The 18,579-nt window shown below is 39.4% G+C and overlaps 1 protein-coding gene across 1 annotated transcript in view; it reads right to left on the bottom strand.

Annotated features, from left to right (window-relative positions):
- Gmds (GDP-mannose 4,6-dehydratase) overlaps nt 1-18,579 on the bottom strand; it is a 511,111-nt gene that overhangs the window by 83,635 nt on the left and 408,897 nt on the right. The window contains exon 9 of the mRNA XM_075969961.1: nt 10,709-10,805. Within this exon, the coding sequence (XP_075826076.1) occupies nt 10,709-10,805 (97 nt within the window). The remainder of the gene's footprint in view (nt 1-10,708; nt 10,806-18,579) is intronic.

Raw genomic sequence — 18,579 nt, 5'->3', positions numbered from 1 at the left:
ATATGGCTGGCTTGAAGTGAAGGGAAGGGAAGAACAAAAGGAGGCTAAATTAAGGAAAGAAAATTTAGGAGGAGGGGAAGGTACAAAAGAAAAGGAGGGACATCTAGAAGGCCATATCAGCCAGAGGTGCAGACAGAAGAACTTGCTTCAGGCCAGGTAGGAGGTTATGCAAGGGTGGTTGGTGTGACCGGTCTCCTTTCTAAGGGTTTCTGGCAACCTGCATCTAACTGCTGGTATATACTAATGGCATCTCCTAACCAACTAGAAGCAGTCTTCCTTTCCCTTCCTGACTTCAACTCCCTTTAGACAGAAAATTCACCAAACCTACTTTCAATTTCTATTTCATTAGGAACCTGGTCCTGGGCTTTGGAGTATCTCCCTCTGACTTCATGAAGGCTTGTTACATGTGCAAAAGTGGATATTATGAATCATTCATTGGACAATAAGCTACTGTCAATGTCTTACCTTCCTCCTTAAAGTGATTTCTTATAGGCTTTCTGAACAATTAATAACCATCCTTGTAATTAACATAAAACCTTCCATTGAGTTTCTAGAAGGAACATGGTCCTGTCAACAGCCTGACTTTAACCAAGTTATAGATTTCTGACTGCTCTCTGTAAATGGTAAGAGTTCATGCTCACAGAATGTAGAAGTTCTTGTAATTTGTTATAGTAGCGATAGAAAATTAAGCCCAAATTTTGGATTATTGAAGGGACATCCTTAAGGCACAAGCATGGACATGCTGTTTGAACACTGATGAACCATAAGTGAAGGGAGTGGTAGTGAGTTAAATACTGTCCTGGGTGATCGCTTTCACCCAACATGGACATTAAGGCTATAAAAGGTACAGAAGAATGTGACCATTCACAAAGTTCAGGAATACACAATGTAGGCAGAATTAGAAGAAGGTGAACAGTCCAACATGATCCTACCTTTTACCATGGTCCTCTTCTTACCACTGAATCAAGAAGCATAGATCTGCCAGTACTAAGCAGCTGGTATTTTCCCCCTCTGTTATGCTAAGTACAAGGTAAATATTTAAAAGAAAACCTCAAGAGTTGAAGACCAAGTTTCAAAAGTTGTCTTTTGATAACTACTGACCACACAAGAGTAAATGATGATGATAAGAATAATTATTAACAAGCAGACTGAAGAAAAAGACAATATAGAGCACAAGAAGCTAATATTTACACAGTCCTTTTATTTTCAGAATTCTAAAACACTTTCAGCTCAAATTGAGCTGGGTTATTGTCCCCATCTACCAGCTAATAAAAACTTTTGTTTAGCTCTTGAGCCTAAAGGCAGAAGATAGCAGACAGTTTTGGCTGATCCTATAAATCTGAGATACAAATGCTTGTGTGCGTGTGTATGTATGAGGTTCTTTTTGAGACAAAGTATCTCTACATAGCCTTGGCTGTCCTGGAACTAGCTATGTAGACCGGCTGTCCTCAAACTCACAGATATCCACCTACCCCAGCTTATTGAGTACTTGATTAAAGACTCATCTCCCTTCCCCCATCTTCCAGAAATATTCTTTTTCTTTTCTTTTCTTTTCTTTTTGGTTTTTCAAGACAGGGTTTCTCTATGTAGCTTTAGAGCCTGTACTGACACTTGCTCTGTAGACCATGCTAGTCTTGAACTCAAAGAGATCTGCCTGCCTCTGCCTCCCAAGCACTGGGATTAAAGGCGTGCGCTACCACTACCCAGTGCAGAAATGCTTTATTGGGGAGGTCAGTCATATACAACATATTGCATTTTTATATATTGAAGTAATATTGAGAAACTGTGAAGATAAATCAGAATTGTATTTAAAATATCTACAGGGGAGACTGAGAGATTAAAAGTATTGATTACTCTTCCAGCAGACCAAGTTTCCATTCCCGGAACCCACATGGCAGCTCAAAGCCACCTATATCTCTAACCTCAATGCCCTTCTCTGACCTCTCAGGGTGCTAAGTACACATATAGGCAAAACACCCATACATATAAAATTAAATCTTTTTTAAAAAAAATCTACAGATTCCTGCAGTGAATACTAAAGCCACTCATGTTCACTCTCAGCTAGGCTTTTAGTCTAGCATTCTCACACCAGTTTTCATGCAGCAGGGCACACCTGACTCAGCCAAGAAACTAGCCATTTATCTCTGCATGACAAAACACATAAACTCAATTTTGCTGTTAAGGACAATGCTTATCCCTGAACAAAGGTCAATGGAACCACATGTTGAACACTCTTGTCTATGAAGAAGATCAAAGCTTGTCAAGAAATAATCATTTGTGAATATTTCACCTTGAAGTCTTATGGAAAAATAGCCAGATGACATCTCAACTTTGCTAGTAGATGTAACATTAAATGGAGAAACGAGACTGCTGAACCAAGGTTCACGGAGCAAGGCAGGAGAAAGCATACAGAGTAAAGAAGGAGAGAGCTCAAAAGAGATTCGTAGGTTACATTTAGTAGACTCAAGATAGTTCATACCTGGACAGCAAAACTGTTTCCAAATTAGACCTGGATGGTTGGTTCAGTAGTTAAGATCGCTAGCTGCTCTTCTATAGGCCCTAAGTTCAGTTCCCACATGGCAGCTCACAACCATCTATAACTGTAGTCCCAGGGATCCCACTCCTTCTTTTGGTATATGCAGACAAAACACCCATATACATAAACAAATTAATATTAAGTAAAACTGTTTCCAAAAGGAAGAATATTACATGAAAAAAATTACATTTGGTAAAGAATAATTATCTTTTAGCTTGGTCGTGGTAGCACATGCCCATAACCCCAGCATTCTGGAGGCAGAGGCAGGCTGATCTCTGATCAAGGCCAGCCTGGACTACAGAGTGAGTTCAAGGAAAGCCAGGGCAACAGAGAAACCCTGTTTCAAAAACACAACAACAGCAACAGTAGCAACAAAATAATAACCTTATTGGAAGGATAAAACAGATAGGGTAAGAGAATACTGAAGTACTGCAAACAATATTCCTTATAAACTCTCTATGAGTCAGGCAGTGGGGCTATATACCTAAAATCCCAGCACTCAGGAGGCAAAGGCAGGTGGACCTTTGAGTTTAAGGCCAGGCAGATCTAGAGAGCTAGTTCCAGGACAGCCAAGGCCCCCCCCGCCCCCACACACACGCCTGTATGAACAGAGGTTTTTTGTTTTGTTTTGTTTTGTTTTGATTAGTTAATTTAGAGGTTAAATATGGCTTGGTAGAACAGAAAGAGCATTGTTGATTTTAAAGACCAGCAAATTGTATGTGTGTTTAAATTTCAGACTAATTGTTGGGCTGAGAAATACGGAACAGGTAATAACCTTGTCACAGACTGATCTCTCATAAGAAATTGTAGCACTGTAGGTGATTCATATGCTATGGCTGACATATGAAGTATTCGTCAAAAAGCTTTTGTTGCAAGGCTTGGTACTACACTGGATGATGCAATTATTGAGAGCTGATTGGATCTAGAGCTCTCCCATCTAATCAATTGATTCTTTCAATGGTAGATTCATGGCATTATTGGGTGGTCGGGGCTAGTTAGGGGAAGGGAGGCAGGCCACATGTGACATACCTTGTCTCTACCCTCTTTCTGTCCTCTTTTCTTCCTTTCCTTTTTCTCTCTGCCTGGTTTCAATATGAAGAGTAGCTCTACTTTAGCTTAACCTTTGCCATAGTGCTTTGCTTTACCACCAACTACTCAGAAACAGAGTGAGCCAGCCATGGGCTGAAACTAGGAGAAAGAATAATCTCCCCTCCTTTAAGTTGCGTCCCCTGCCCTGTGTTTGTCACAGCAATGGAAAGCAGAATAACACATCAAAGCTTATCTTAGCATGAGCTGAACTCCAGCTAACTGTTCTCCCTGCAGTAATAGGCAAATGCTAAAACAGAATCTGAAAATTATTTTATAGATGTGAAGCCTCAGTATTAGGACTATAAATGAAGATAGTTTTTACCTGGAGACAGACAGACAGATAGCATATAAAGCATATATATATATATATATATATATATATATATATATATATACGCACACACACACACACACACACACATATATATATATATACATGTACACACATATAAAGGAACAGATTGCAAAGGAGTTCTCTACTGATGCAACTCAAAAAGTACTGATAATAAGGATACCAGCTAAGTTTAAGGAAAAATCAAAACAAAATTTTAAATAAAACAATATAAAGCTATATAGATAGATTTTTGAGTCTTAATGATATTATAGGAAAAATATTTGAGAGAAGCTGAAGACACTATACTCTGTACACAATTATAATTGCTATTTCATTAGATATAAATGATTCTCAAGGGGGCCAACTGCCAGCAAATGATCACAGGCGTCAGCAGGAAAGGTATATGCCCCAAAGGGTTTTCAATGCGATTTTATGAAGGATAGAAAACACACAGTGGAATATTTGAGAATCAACTGAGGAGATTGAAATTTAAAGCTCTTTTGGTTAAGTCCAAGGAAGGAAAGGGGCAGGAAAGGGCAATGTGATTAAGGAAGGATATAAAGATTAGAATGAGGAGCCTAAGAGGGAGGCTTAAAAAAAATAAACAGTGATTTAGAGATATAAACTATTTATAAAATCAAGCAGTGAGAAGCCCAAGAATAATTCAGAAGAGGAAGCATTATGATTGGGCACTACTGACAGCATTCCAGCCACCATGGTCATGTAGTTGTGAAAACAGAACGTGGCAAAATGTTAACACTGCAAAGGACCTTCCAGAACCAGCAGCCTAACTTCTTTTACAGGTCCAGCAGTGCCGGAAGAGACACACTAGCCCATAATCAGGTCTCTATGCCTCCTCTGACCTCAGCTCTCACCAGGCAGAGCAAGGAACAAAAGCAAGCAGGAGTGGAAGGGGGTATGAGAATTTTAAGGTCACAGGATCAGGACCTAAGCCATGGGTTGACCACCACCAGGGCTGGAGTGAGGGACAGCACAGAGGGATCTCATTTCCTGCCCTAAGAGCCAAGTGTGAGAAGGCAGTGAGAACAGCATCGGAGGGAAGGGGAGTTTCAGGACAAAAGGCCAGCTGGGTGAACACAGAGCTTTTTACACCAGGTACTTAGAGACAGAGTGGAAGGATGCTTGAACTGCTACTTATACACATCCTCTGATGACAGATCAGATTCCTGAGGTCTGGAAAGTGTTACGTACCATTATTCTAAACAAGGCTATGAGATAGAGCAAGCAATTATAGGCCATTTAGCTTAACATCATTTACAGAAAAATATTAGGAAAAGTTTATGGGGGGCAGAGGGGACAACTAGGCAAGCAGATGGTAATTTGATTAGGAACAGGCCACATGCTTTCACTGGAGCAAAGCTAGCTGGCCTGATGGACTTCTTTGAAGTTACTGCCTTCTTAGTTTTATATATTAATCCATAGATATTTTCTCAATATCTGTAGTAATTAGAAATGAATTGATGATGTCTAAATATAATAAAAACCAATAATAACCAAGGACATAAAAACACTATTGGAAGAAAAATGAAAGTTAAATATTAACACTCTTGTGAGAGAAAAATGATAATAAATGTTACAAACTTTAACTCAAGATACTTTTCTTTTTCTTTAAAGAAAAAAACACTTGAGTTTTGGTCCTTCACCTCATTTCTTAAAGTTCTCAGTAGAAAAAAAAGGAAAAAGAAAAATGGATTTCAGCTAGTTTCACTGAAAACAAAACAAAATACTTTTTTTTTCTTTTTTTGTGCACTGGCCTGATCATTTGATGTCGTTAAAAATCTGGCACAAGCTGAGCAGTGGTGACATGCGCCTTTAATCCCAGCACCTGAGAGATAGAAGCAGGTGGATCTCAGTTTGAGGCCAACCTAGTCTATAGAATGAGTTCCAGGACAGCCAGTGACTGTGGCACAGAGAAAAAAAAAGACCTGTCTCAAAAAACCAAAAACCAAACCAAAGCAAACCAAACCAAACAAACAAAATCTGGCACAAGAGGATGGATACTAGGATAATCTCTCCTTTTGGAATTTTTTAACTTAAAATTTTTCAAAGAAGAAGACATCTTTGTGGTTTTGTAAGTATTAGGTCAGTATCAATTACTCATATTTCTTTGATATGTTTATAACACTGAACAGCTACTAAATCTTAAGAAATAAAATTAAAAGATAAAAACCAAGAGGGAAAAGCTTTGATATTTAAATATATAATTTATTGTATACTTTGTATAACACACACATTCATATACACACACACACACACACACACACACACACACACACACACACACACACACACACACACACACACACAGAGTAACTGAAGCCTGGATGACCCTTTCTATATTCCTATGATTGACCTGTACAGGTTTTTGATTGTGACAGTCTATTTTTTCAGACTGATGGATGACATTTGCATATCTACCACATTTATTGAGGGCAAATCAGTCTGCTTATTATTACATTATCAGAGGCTAGTGGTATGGAGTAAATATGTAAGGAATGAGTAAATAAGAAAAGAATACAGCCAGCATATTAGATATTTATCTTTTCAAATACTATAATTGACTCCTTTCATCCTCAAATAATTCTTTCAAAGAAATTTTACAATTAATCCCATTTTTAATAATGAAGAAAGAGAAACACTGAGAAATTAAGTAACTTGCCTAAGATTATATATATATCTAGTAGCTGACAGGTGCAAAATGCAGAGTCTTCTGGTCAGAGGCCCACGTTTGGAAGATTGCTTTCTCTCGGAAATAAATACACTGGGGCTGCACTTGCTGTTCTTCCAGAGGATCTGGGTTTGACTCCTAGCACCCACATGGCAGCTCATTCCTGTTCCAGGAGACTCTTCTTTGTCTTCTGACCTCATGGGCACCATGTTGTACACAGACATATACTTAGACAAAACACCCATAAACAAAATAAAATAATAAAACCAGAAATGAGTGCACTGTGTAATAAATCTGTGTGTCACTAAATGCATGTAAGGAAATTTCATGTAAATTTTAGTTTCTTTTGTTTTACATGTCTGGGTATGGAAAATGGGGTTTGTACAGGCAGAAAAGTGATCATCCAGCCCAAGGCATTGGTCCCAAGTATCACAGAACTCAGGTACCTGTACTGCTATCACCGAGTTCTCTGGAACTTAGAGGCAGTGAGAAGTGGAAAGCTTAATTTCCCAGCCTAAGCTTTCGGTGGTAGCAAAATTCCTCAGTATCCAAAGGAGTCGTAAAGACTCAGAAGTAGAGTACCAAAAGACATGACTCCACTCAGCTCGAATCACAGCTGGAGTCCTTGATCCAGAAGAAAAACCTTCCACACCCCTCATGCTAATACAGAAGCAAGGTTTAAGGTTTTGTTTGACTGTCCTAAAACTTACTCTGTAGATCAGGGTGGTTTTGAACTCACAGAGATTGGCCTGCCTCTGCTGTTAGAGTGTTGTGACTAAAGACTTATGCTACCACTGCCTGGCTAAGGAAAGGGCCTTCTTAAGACCAGCCCCCCCCCACTTTTTTTTGTTTTGAGAAAAACAACAACATAATGCTCTATTTTCTGTTAGTCTTGCTTTAAGATATCACTGTTCTGATAGATGATGTATGCGTGTGTGTCCTTATTACTTCTTGTTTTGTTCTTAAATTTTCTTTATGTTATTTAGTTTTGCTCATTCTAGAGCCAATTCTCTATAAGACAATACAGTCTATACTTTAAAAAAATTGAATGAACGAATGCATTAAATGTTAATTATTTTGGGGGTGCTAGTAGTTGAACCTAGGGTCTTGTGAACACTAGACGAGTATCTATCACTGAGCTACATCCCCATGCCTACGTTATGTTTGGCTTTGAGTACCTGTACATGATGAAGATCTTTGGTGACAGATGACCCAAAGCTGATGAAAACAGAGTTTCACAAGTTTGCTAACTTGTGAAAAGAATACAAAGAAGCCTAACAGGAGTCTCCGGGTCATGCAGGACAGATTGAGACTGAGAAGGAGAGGGCTGTTTTGAAAGAAGTATTGGTGTTCTTCCTGCCCTTCTTAGAGTCTGTTCATTTCATGTGTCTCCCCTGTTCCAGCTGCCAGCCTCCGAGGGACATAGTGCTTCTCAGGACTCAAAGGAATGAACTCTTATGGCTGACAGGCTCCACATTTGGAAAAAGCTTGTTAATAACGCAGTCACCTTTCAACTGGAAGAACACTGTCACCCTGGAGGCAACTCCACAGAAAGCCTGTCACTTCAGGTTGATCCAAGTTTCAGAGAACTTGTTTTGAGGAATGGGGTTAAAAGTTTAGTTTCACTGTGGAAGGAAAGCATGCCCAATTGACTATGAGGGTGAAGTGCGGTGAATGAAGAGAACGCAGCCAAGAGGCTCAGAAAGATAAAACAGAGAATAAGATCTATAACTCTGTAGTGTAGTAAAGGGAATCTGTGGGAGAGTCAGCCAAAGGAAAGGGGGCAGCAAGCGCGCATATGAAATCAGACACCACTCTTATGTTCAAACAATGCTGGTGTCAAGAGAGTTGCAGAACAGGTATGATGATAGCATTTGAATGAACAAAGAATGGGAAGGGAAGGGATGCAACAGGGCAGGAAAGGGGGTCGGTGGGGATTCAAGAACAGTCTTGTTAGTCAGAGGGTCCTCTTCCTGTTCTACAAATTCTTTTGTTCTGGGTCCTTATCAATCCCACACCTTGCCTAAATGAGAATGACAGACAAGCCGTTCTTAATGACTTCCTAGTTTCTGAAACTATTTTGGTGTCAGAGAAAGAGCCATGTTTAAGCTGTTGTGGGAACTGTTTCTGCTGGTATGGTGACGTTTCCACTCTGAAGTGATTATCTTTATTTGTGAGAAAAAATAATTTGTCCCTATATATGACTTGTGAAGTGTTATAGAGAAATGATGTCCTTGCAGCTCTTCAGGACAGGGGAACAACTGGCAGAGGAGGTCCTTGCTGTGTCAGCAGGAGCAAGGCTAGTATCTTTCTCCCCCAGGGACAGGCACATCCTCTCCTAGGCACACCCACTCACCATTAGCTAAGAACAATCATTCTCTGTGTCAAGGCCTGGCCACGCCCTGTGGGGGACAATGCAGGACTGCACAGCACTACCTGTCCTAAGCCAATGTTCACTTCCTTTGTACAGATTTCTTTCTGTGTGTAAGAGGCACATACCGAACATAGTTCTTTTGAGGGGGGCCAGCATAAAACAACACATTTTAAAGAGTGGCCAATGACAATACACTTCACTTTCAAACTGTCTTCACTGGCTTTTCCCAGTCTCTGAAATTTGTATGACACACAACCCAGAGAAAAAGGGTTCTAAAGGTGCTATTCCACTCACTATACACATCCTGACCCTTTCTCTCTGAAGATAGTGCTTTCCATCATCTTTAGAAATTCATTTTAGACACATTTGGTTTTATTATCATAATAAATATGGATATATTAAAGCAGTGATATCATTATACATTCACATAAACTTAGAACAAAAGATGTTCTGTATTAACAGTAACAGTATATACTATTGACACTAACAATCTACTTCCCTTTTTAAACAATTATTGTGTATATGTGTGTGCATATTGTCCAACACATGCCTGTGGAAGTCAGAGGACAACTTTCAGGAGTTGTTTCTTTCCTTCTATCATGTGGGTTCTGAGGAGCAAATTCAGGTCATTAGCCTTGGCAGCAAGCACCTTTAGCCACTGAGTCATTTTCCTGTCCCCTAAATTATTTCCTAGTAGGGGATCTTCTCTATTTAAAAGTATATCTGCCTGTCTGCTGGTCAGTAAGTATAAACAACTATCTTGCTCGACTTTTGTCCTCTTTTCCCCTCCAAAGTCTCAATTCTCAAAGAATTTAGAATCTGGCAAAGGAAGGAAAACATGAAAACAGATGATTATAACAGGTCCTAAAGCAATGTCTCTCAAGCAGTGGGTTGTGACCCCCTTGGAGGTTGAATGATACTTTCATAGGGGTGGTCTAAGACCATTGAAAAATACCAATATTTATATTATGATTCATAACAGTAGCAAAATTACAGTTATGGAGTAGCAATAAAAATAATTTTGTGTTTAGGGGGTGGTCAACACAATATGAAGAACTGTCTTAAAGGGTTTCAGCATTAGGAAAGAAACCACTATCCTAGAGTGTACAGGTAATTACAGAGACAAAAGAGAAATGTTAGTGGTAGTAAAATATTGACTAGAAAGGATCCATGAATAGGATGGTATTTGAACAGAGATTTATGGTGTGGGGGTGGTCTTTCAGACATGTGCATATGACTTTGTACCAGATACATAAGCATGTTAGTGATTTGTGTGAGTGTGCACACATGGCTAGTAAGACAGGTGGCAGGTAAAAATGGCCTTGGTCCCTAGAAACCCTTCAGATCTAGGGTTTGTTAAAGTAGACATCTTGTGGGTATCAGAGATCATTTCTCAGACCAGACCAATGAGATAAGATAGTGCAAACTATGATCTCCATTTCTGGAATCGACTATTTTCTTGGGTGTGTTTTAATCTTGTTTTCCTTTACAGAGCAATGGATTTTTGTGGTGAGAATGGTATCTCAAACTTAATTCTCCTTGTTCTCGTTTGGGAAGTGCCCTATGGAGTATGCCAGAGAGGCGTGTTACAGAGCTTTGAAGGTTGGCAGCAGGCATTCCATGAGGGCATTTTCCCAGCCAGCTGGCCAAGTGTGGTCACATACTGGGTGGTGAGGGAGTCCTTACCACTTCGGTTGGTCGGTAGTACTTCAGATCCACAGTCACATGGACTTGGCCGGTCTCCTTACATCTGCCCACTTCATTTTCATTCTTTCCTTCCCACCTGCAAAGAAGACAAACAATCAGTTCTTAATTGCTTGGTAACATGTGGCCACACTGTGGTGCTCAGGATGGCTAGCCTGTCTTCTCCCTGCAGGAGGGCATAAGCACATTAACAGCAGGGGCAGGCCCACCCTCAACCTTGTTATTAGAGCACATTGTGGCTTTCAAAAATTTGTGCATTTGTTTGAAAGAAAGTTTCACCACCCCTTCTTCCTTTTAAAGAAAAACCAAGATGACTTTAAAACTGAGACTTTAGACATAAAGTACACCCTATTTGTTGAGAAGTTTCATACCTTGATGGCCATAGTGTTTATTCCCGCATTATGTGAATGTGAAGGAGACCTCATCACTTCACCACAGATGAGGAAGCCTCTCCAAAGTATACAACTAGTTGTTCATTTCTTGTCCTCTAGCTGGGATGTTCCTGGGCTTGCAACACTAAACATTTGAGTTTGACAACAGGAAGGACAGACCATTACCCTCCAGGTGTACACTGTGAACATACATAAGCTCCTTGGCTCCAAGAGCAGCTTCTCATAGGAAGCTCTACTGACCTGCTTTATGTTCTCATTTTTCATAAATGGAGCAAATAGAGTTGGGCCTGGTGGTGCACATCTGTAATTCCTGCTATTTGGAAGGCAGGGTTCTGAATTGGGAGATCTTAAATTCAAGGGTAATGTTTTAACCTCCCCAGAGAAGAGAAAAAAAGGAAGAGAAAAATCTTTGATTTACTGCTGACCTTGGGATATCTATAATCTAATATCTAATAAAAGAATACACCATATAGTTTAAGTTAATTTTACATATTTTTTGGCAAGGAAAGAAAAGAAATGAAAAAAATCTGAGTAGCTTGACTTCAGTGTTTATGCTTAGAATGAGTTTGCTTTATCAGCTGAGATGAACACAGGACAATTTTGTGTGCTCCCCAGATCACTCATAAGAGGACCAAAGGGAAAAACAGAATATTCAGTGGTTACTTGGCTATGTCACAGATGCCTCTGAAAATGAACATTAAATACCAAAGAAGGTTATATTTTAAGACAGGATGAGTACAGACTGGGCTCACAAACTTTTATAATTATTGATGTGAATATTTTGTCATCACCTCTTGACAGCAGAGAGGAACTATTTGTCTATTAAAGGAATATTTAGCTTGCTGGTTTGTTGAATTTCCCAGGGAACTCAAGGCAGATATAAAAACCATTCCATGACACAGAGAATAATAGCATACTATATTGAACTTTATATATTATATAAGCAGCCACTTCCCATAAATTCTCTTAATCAAACAAACAGAAGCATGGTAATCTACTTATTATGCTTAACTTTTTTTTTAATTTTTTTTTCAAGACAGGATTTCTCTGTGTAACAGCCTTAGCTGTCCTGGAACTGAGCTCTTGTAGACCAGGCTGGCCTCAAACTCACAGAGATCTGCCTGCCTCTGCCCCTCGAGTGCTGGGATTAAAGGTATGCGCTACCATCACCCGGCTAGGCTTAACTTCTTAATGTTGGGCAAATAGTTTGACAAGTAACATAGAGTAGGAAATTTCAAAGCAATTTGTTCTGAAAACTCACATCAAGACAGTGTGCAGGTTTTTGGGGCAGAATAGAGACCTTACAATGAAATGGCCTGATGCACTTACAGCCCTCACTCCTCTCTGGAGTATACCTCACATTTTGACTAATATCTACTACAAAAGAGGATATTTGGTTGTCATAATTTTGGGGAAATCAGAATCTAACTCCGAAGTTTATTATTTTAGTAGAATCTTCTCATGCGTTAGACTTTCAATAAATAAAAGAACATGCTCTGTTTACTAGGCATCTTTTAACTATATTTTTTTGGTCTACATTTCTTACTGTACAAAGAGACACAGTTCTAACACACAGATACCTCCAGAAAAGCATCTCCAGCTGAGCCAAAGGATTAAAGGAAACAACACTCATGACATTTCCTCCCTATTTGTAGCTAAGCATTACATCTATATCAAGCAAACTGACTTAATATATATACTTCTCCTGACTCCATTTCTTCCTCTTCACCATTTTTTTCTTCCAAACCATCATTTGAATATGTAAAACCCATCCTTTCTTCAAGGGCAGTAAAAGCAGGCATCAGCTGGGCTTTAGGCCAAGGTCAGAGCTGTTCCTATGATTCAGTGGATTTGGCCATGGCATCTTTCATAGTCATGAAAGAAAGCATTTTTTTTAACATTTGTTTATTTACTTTGTGTATATGTGTGTGTGTGTGTATGCGTGCATGTACGAGAGAGAGAGAGAGAGAGAGAGAGAGAGAGAGAGAGAGAGAGAGAGAGAGAGAGAACACTCCTGTTTTGAGAGTTGGTTCTCTGCTTCCACCATGTGGATTCGGGGGAATCAAACTCAGGCCATCAGGATTGGAGGCAAGCACCCTTTAAACATGATGCATCTTTGCATCTTGCTGGCCAGTATTTCATTCTTATTTTAGGCAGATTGTTACAAACAAGCATTGAAGAATTGACTACTGTTTCTCTGTGGTTGGTTTGCTATCACAGAGGCTTGAGGCTTGTAACACTAGACAAAAGGGCAAAGGTTGAAGGAAAATTACTCCTCACTTTAGGAGCTTATCAAGTGCAAGTCTATAGGCAGACTTGGGTTAATGTGACTTTGGCACTTTTGGGTCCAAGAACCCAACAAGCTTTTCATGGCTGTCTGACTACTGTCTGCTGGGATTCTATCTTATAAACTGTTGACTACAGTTAAAACAGTCTTGCCCTCCATAATTGATTCAGTCATACTAAAAAATCAAATGGAAACCATGAAATGGGTCATAGCACAAAGAGTTCAAAGAAACCACTTTCTCACCTGCAATAGATCTGCACGAGGCCATTAAGTAAAGTTTCAGTCAAGAGCCAGAATCAGTTAGTTATAATACAAGAAACATTTGTGTTAACACACGAACCGTAATAGCTAACTTGTCCTAACAAGTGAGGTTGTAACTCAAAGCAGAATTTCATTGTCAAAGAAATGACCATGTCTTGACAGGGAGTAGAAGATTCAGCTAATTAACAAGAATTATTACCCACTAATTTAGATTGGCAGCTCCTTAGGCAGGGATCCTGTATAATTCAATTTTAAAACTAAATTGTCAGTTCTTAATAAGCATTACAAAAAAAAATAAAACCAGAAACAAGAAGAGTAGGCAAACCACTCTAATGAACAAAACAAAGTTCTATTAAAACCTAATCAATTAATATTTTCTCCTGTGGTAAACCTACTGGCAAGGTACCCATTTTCCTGTAAACACATCCTTATCTATGTTCCTATAAGAAGCCCTAATGAAAACCATTCACATACACACACACACTTGCACACACACTTCTGAAAATAGGTGAGACTAGATAAAGAGGAAGGAGGTCAGCAAGACTGTCAGAAGAACAAGAAAAGGTAATTGGGGTGAATATGATAAAAAAAATTTACTATACTCGTGTATAAAATGTTACGGTGAAACCCATTATTATATGATCGTGTATAATACATGCTAAAAATAAACACAAAAAACTACTAACTTATGAGGCTAAGGATTTCCTGTGGCTCAGGGGTACAATCACTTGAATTTCATGTTCAAGGTCCTGGGTTCCATTCTTAGCACAATAAGAAATCTACTCAACCAGAAGTCCTGGTGAGGCAACAAGAGCAAAGAAATCAATTTTAGGACTACTGCATCTGGTGACTGGAGAGGCAACACTTCTTTTTAGTGACTGAAAAGTCCCAGAAACTCAGTATTTAACTTCCAGATAGGCTGTTTCATGTGGCTACAGAAGGAGGAGGTGAATCTTAGCTTAGGAAATGACACAGAAGAACCCTAGGAGATCCACCAGAACCTGAGAGAAATGATGGTTTGCTTATCCTGCAGGTTCCTTTCAAAATCAGTAAATTCATGAGGGTTGAAAGAACAGGGAAAAGACTAAAAGAATCCAATGTTGGAAGCTAGATGACAAATAGATAAGTGTTAGCAGATTCAGCAAAAGTCAAGGTAGGAGAGCTGAGAATGAACCCCCTTTGCATTTGCAGAAACCCCAGAATGTTCAGGGAGTGCAGCTAGTGCCTCATCTCCTCTTTCTGCCTCACTCAGACTGGTGAAGAAGGTCACAGGGAAGGGTAGGTCCAGACTCTGAAAACTGAGGAAATATAGTGACTGAGGGCTGAGTTTCTTGTCCATGTTCCAGCAGGTGGCAGTCAGGTAGATTGCGAGGTGTCCCTTGGGCATCAGAGACTTCATATCTAAAGGAAATGGCCCTGTCAAGTCACCTCATAGTGACATAGACAACTATAGGTAAGTTTTAACTATGTCTTCAAAGCTCTCAATTAGCTTTTTAGGCCCCAATTTTCAAACATAACCAGAAAACCAAGGATTATCAGACCAGAAAAGTGACACATATGAGAAAGGCTGAACAACAACAAAACAAAGCAAACTGAGGACACAGAATAAGTAGAAGAAAATTAAAAACAAAACAAAACCAAACTTTCATATATCCTACCATCCATATTCTGAGAGATATAGAAAAGATAACAAAAATATAAACTACTATACTTAGAAAAGGATAACTTGAAGGCTGGAGAGATTGCTCAGCAGTTAAGAGCACTGTCTGCTCTTTCAGATGATCCCTGTTTAATTCCCAGCACCCACATGATAGCTCACAACTGTCTCTAACTCCAGTTCCAGGAGATCCGACACCCTCACACAGAAAAATGTGCACCTAAGACAAAAATAAATGAAGATTTTCTTTAAAAGAAAGTACAGCTTGAAACACAAGGGATTTTATAACTTGAATAAGAAAACCAGGAACTCAAAATTGAAAAGATTTTGAAGACAAAAGTTGAAGAGATTTCCCAGAAAATAGTACAAAAAGATATAGATGTGAAAAGACAAAAGGAGATAAGAAAATTCAAGAGTGCATGGGAGCCAGTATAATTGATTGCCAGAAAGACTACACTTAAGAAATGGAGCATGGCAAATTATCTTAAGGAAAAAGGAAGTTAGGAGAATTTGAAGACTGCTCAGCAGCCCAGTATAACAGGATGTCTAGGAAGAGAATACAGAAAAATAGAGCAAAGTAAATTATCTTGAGATAAATCAAGAAAATTAATCAGAGCAGAAGCACATGCAGTTACAGACAAAATGTGGCTCACATCATAGGTGGTGAAGACCCAGCTTACATGGAGTTTCAGGGCACTGGGACCAAGGCAAGACTACAGTCACCTTTCAAAATGAAGAGACAAGGCTGGGAGTCAGAGGGCTCCTAGAGGCTTGGCTTAACAATGCAAATACGAAGGCAATGGAGGAGTGCTTTCAAAGTTCTGAAGCAAAATTATTTCTACGCTGGAGACATGAGTGGGTACATTGCTAATTCTAAGAACAGAGTGACAGAGAGTTTGAGAAACACCAAAGTTTTGAAAATGATTCAGCAAGTAGGAGTTGCAACTAAAGGGAAAACCTGTGAGTCCTTTAGATAGGTGTGAAGGAGAACTGTGGATGCCAATACTTCTAACAGCCCAGACTGGTCAGATCAGAAGGTTTCCCCTGAGGAAAACATGACAAATAGGCTAACATGGGTGATCCAAAAACTTAAATAGGTGATTTAAAAAGTCAGAGCAATGTTTAGGGTGAAGTTAGTAATAAACACATAGAAAATGAACCAAAAAGACAAAATACATCTAAGAGCAGTATGGTAAACCAATAATAATTGTTCATAAAAGCAAAAGTGGTCAAAGTTTTCTTGAAGTTGCAGTCATGAAAATGCAGAATATTGAACTAACAAAATTCAAATATAGAGTAGCATGAAAATGGAGGTTTGGGCATGTGTAGGAAAAGAGAACAATGTTATCATGTTGGACAAGAATAGCCAACAGAAAATGCCTTGAAGGGAAAAACCAAAGATCCAGAATCACAAATCATTTAGAAACATAGATACAAATGCCCTGATAACCAGTTAAAAGAGTGAAAGGCATAATAGAATTTTAAGATACAAAGAAAAATAGAATGTGGTAAAAAATAAAATTACCTTGCACTAAATCAAGACAATTTACCAGAGCAGAACAAGACACACTTCCAACAGAAAGACTGAGTTTCCCAGTAACACAACACATCGGGCTGACTGGGAAGATGGAGATAGGGGGAGAGAGAATGATGTGGACTGTGACAATTCTTGTACAAAGAATAGATATTAAGTTATGTAATTAAAACAAAAACAAAAAACAACTAACAATTTGTAAGTTGAAGTAAGAAAGCCATAAAAAATAATGAGCTTGACGAGTCTTAGGTCATGATGAGCCAGCTCTTCCTGGCAACCCTTTTGAATGGCAGAAGAAGAAATTGTAGAATGTTCTACGATGAGCTTCATCCTGATCTAGCCAGAACTTTGCTCCAGGCACAGGCTTTCTGTCCCAAGCCTTCCTTACCATTCTGACTTTCTCCCAGGTCTCCTGTCACTCTGCCTCTAATATAGGGAAGGCTAATGTCTTTGGAGTCATCAGCATGCTGGCAGCTGTAGTAAGAAATGTCTTACAGATGGGCAGCTGAGTTTGTGAGAAGCCCGGGGAGGAGCTGTCTGTAGGAGAGAGGCCAATGGTAGAGTGTGACCCCAGAAATCTAGTAGAGTGGCATCTGCAAGTGGGTGGTCAACAATGTAAAATGTCAGTGGCCAAATATGAAAGAGAATGCAGTACTGGTAGAAAAGCTGTTGGCACAGAATGTTGGGGTTTTGAAAGGAAGTGGAAGAGGAACTTTGGGCTACCTATTATCAAGATAGAGGGGAAGGGCAGGAAGGGCAGTGTGGGTTAACTTGTCTATTTAGCACTATGCAGATACGAGCTGTCAGTCACATACATTCTTTCCCATTGCTGCTGAGAACACCCTCCTTATTCATCCTCAGAATTCTCTCATAACATAAATGACATAATTTTTCATAAGGGTTTATGGCAGCAAGAAGTCCAGCTGTTTATGTGTGGTTAGTGAACTGCAATGACAAAATGTAAAATTTAAAACCACCTTAATATACAAGGTGGTTCCTAATGGTTAACAACTATCCTGCACTCTTTGTTTCAGGTCCTTAAGAATGTTAAATGTTAAATCTTGCCAGCTGTCAGGCCGATAGCGTTATCTGTAATTGGTAAATGGCAGAAAGAAGTTCCAAGGATTGAGTGACTTATGGGAGCCACAAGAGTAAGGGGTATTGTAAACAACTTAGCAAGGCTAGGTCTTGGAGATGGGGCATGAACTCATACGCCTTTCTTCCTGTGGCTGGCAAGAGATGAGGGGCTGCTGCCCTATGATAAGGGCACCACATTTTGTGCGTGAGAGCAGGTCATACCCAGCATTTTTAGTTAAGTGGTCCATCCTTTCTCATCTTCTATCTCTAGCATTGAGATACTGTTACAGAGGCAAACTCTACTTTCAAATTATCGTTTCTTGTGCTTTATCTCCAGGAAATACATCATACTCATATATGCAAAAAGGTGAGTGCTTATAGAAACAAGGGCAAGAGATTAAAAGAACAAGAGACCAGTGATGATTCTCCTCAGCTGAATTCTGAGTGCTTCTGCCCTGAATGTACCAGACTGCTGAACATGCTCTGGCTGTTTGCTTCACTTTTACTTACTTCTCTTATTCGGTTGGAGTGTTATTACCCACCCCAAAGGGCATAGGGAGAGCGATCGTGCTCAGTAATCCCACCTCTATGAATCTGTGCCCCAGTCACTCTGCTGAGCCAAGTACTACTCCTGTGACCTGTCTT

This window comes from Microtus pennsylvanicus, chromosome 4 (assembly GCF_037038515.1).
Source record: "Microtus pennsylvanicus isolate mMicPen1 chromosome 4, mMicPen1.hap1, whole genome shotgun sequence".
In the NCBI taxonomy this organism is placed as follows: domain Eukaryota; kingdom Metazoa; phylum Chordata; class Mammalia; order Rodentia; family Cricetidae; genus Microtus; species Microtus pennsylvanicus.
This window is presented reverse-complemented; position numbering and strand designations above follow the sequence as displayed.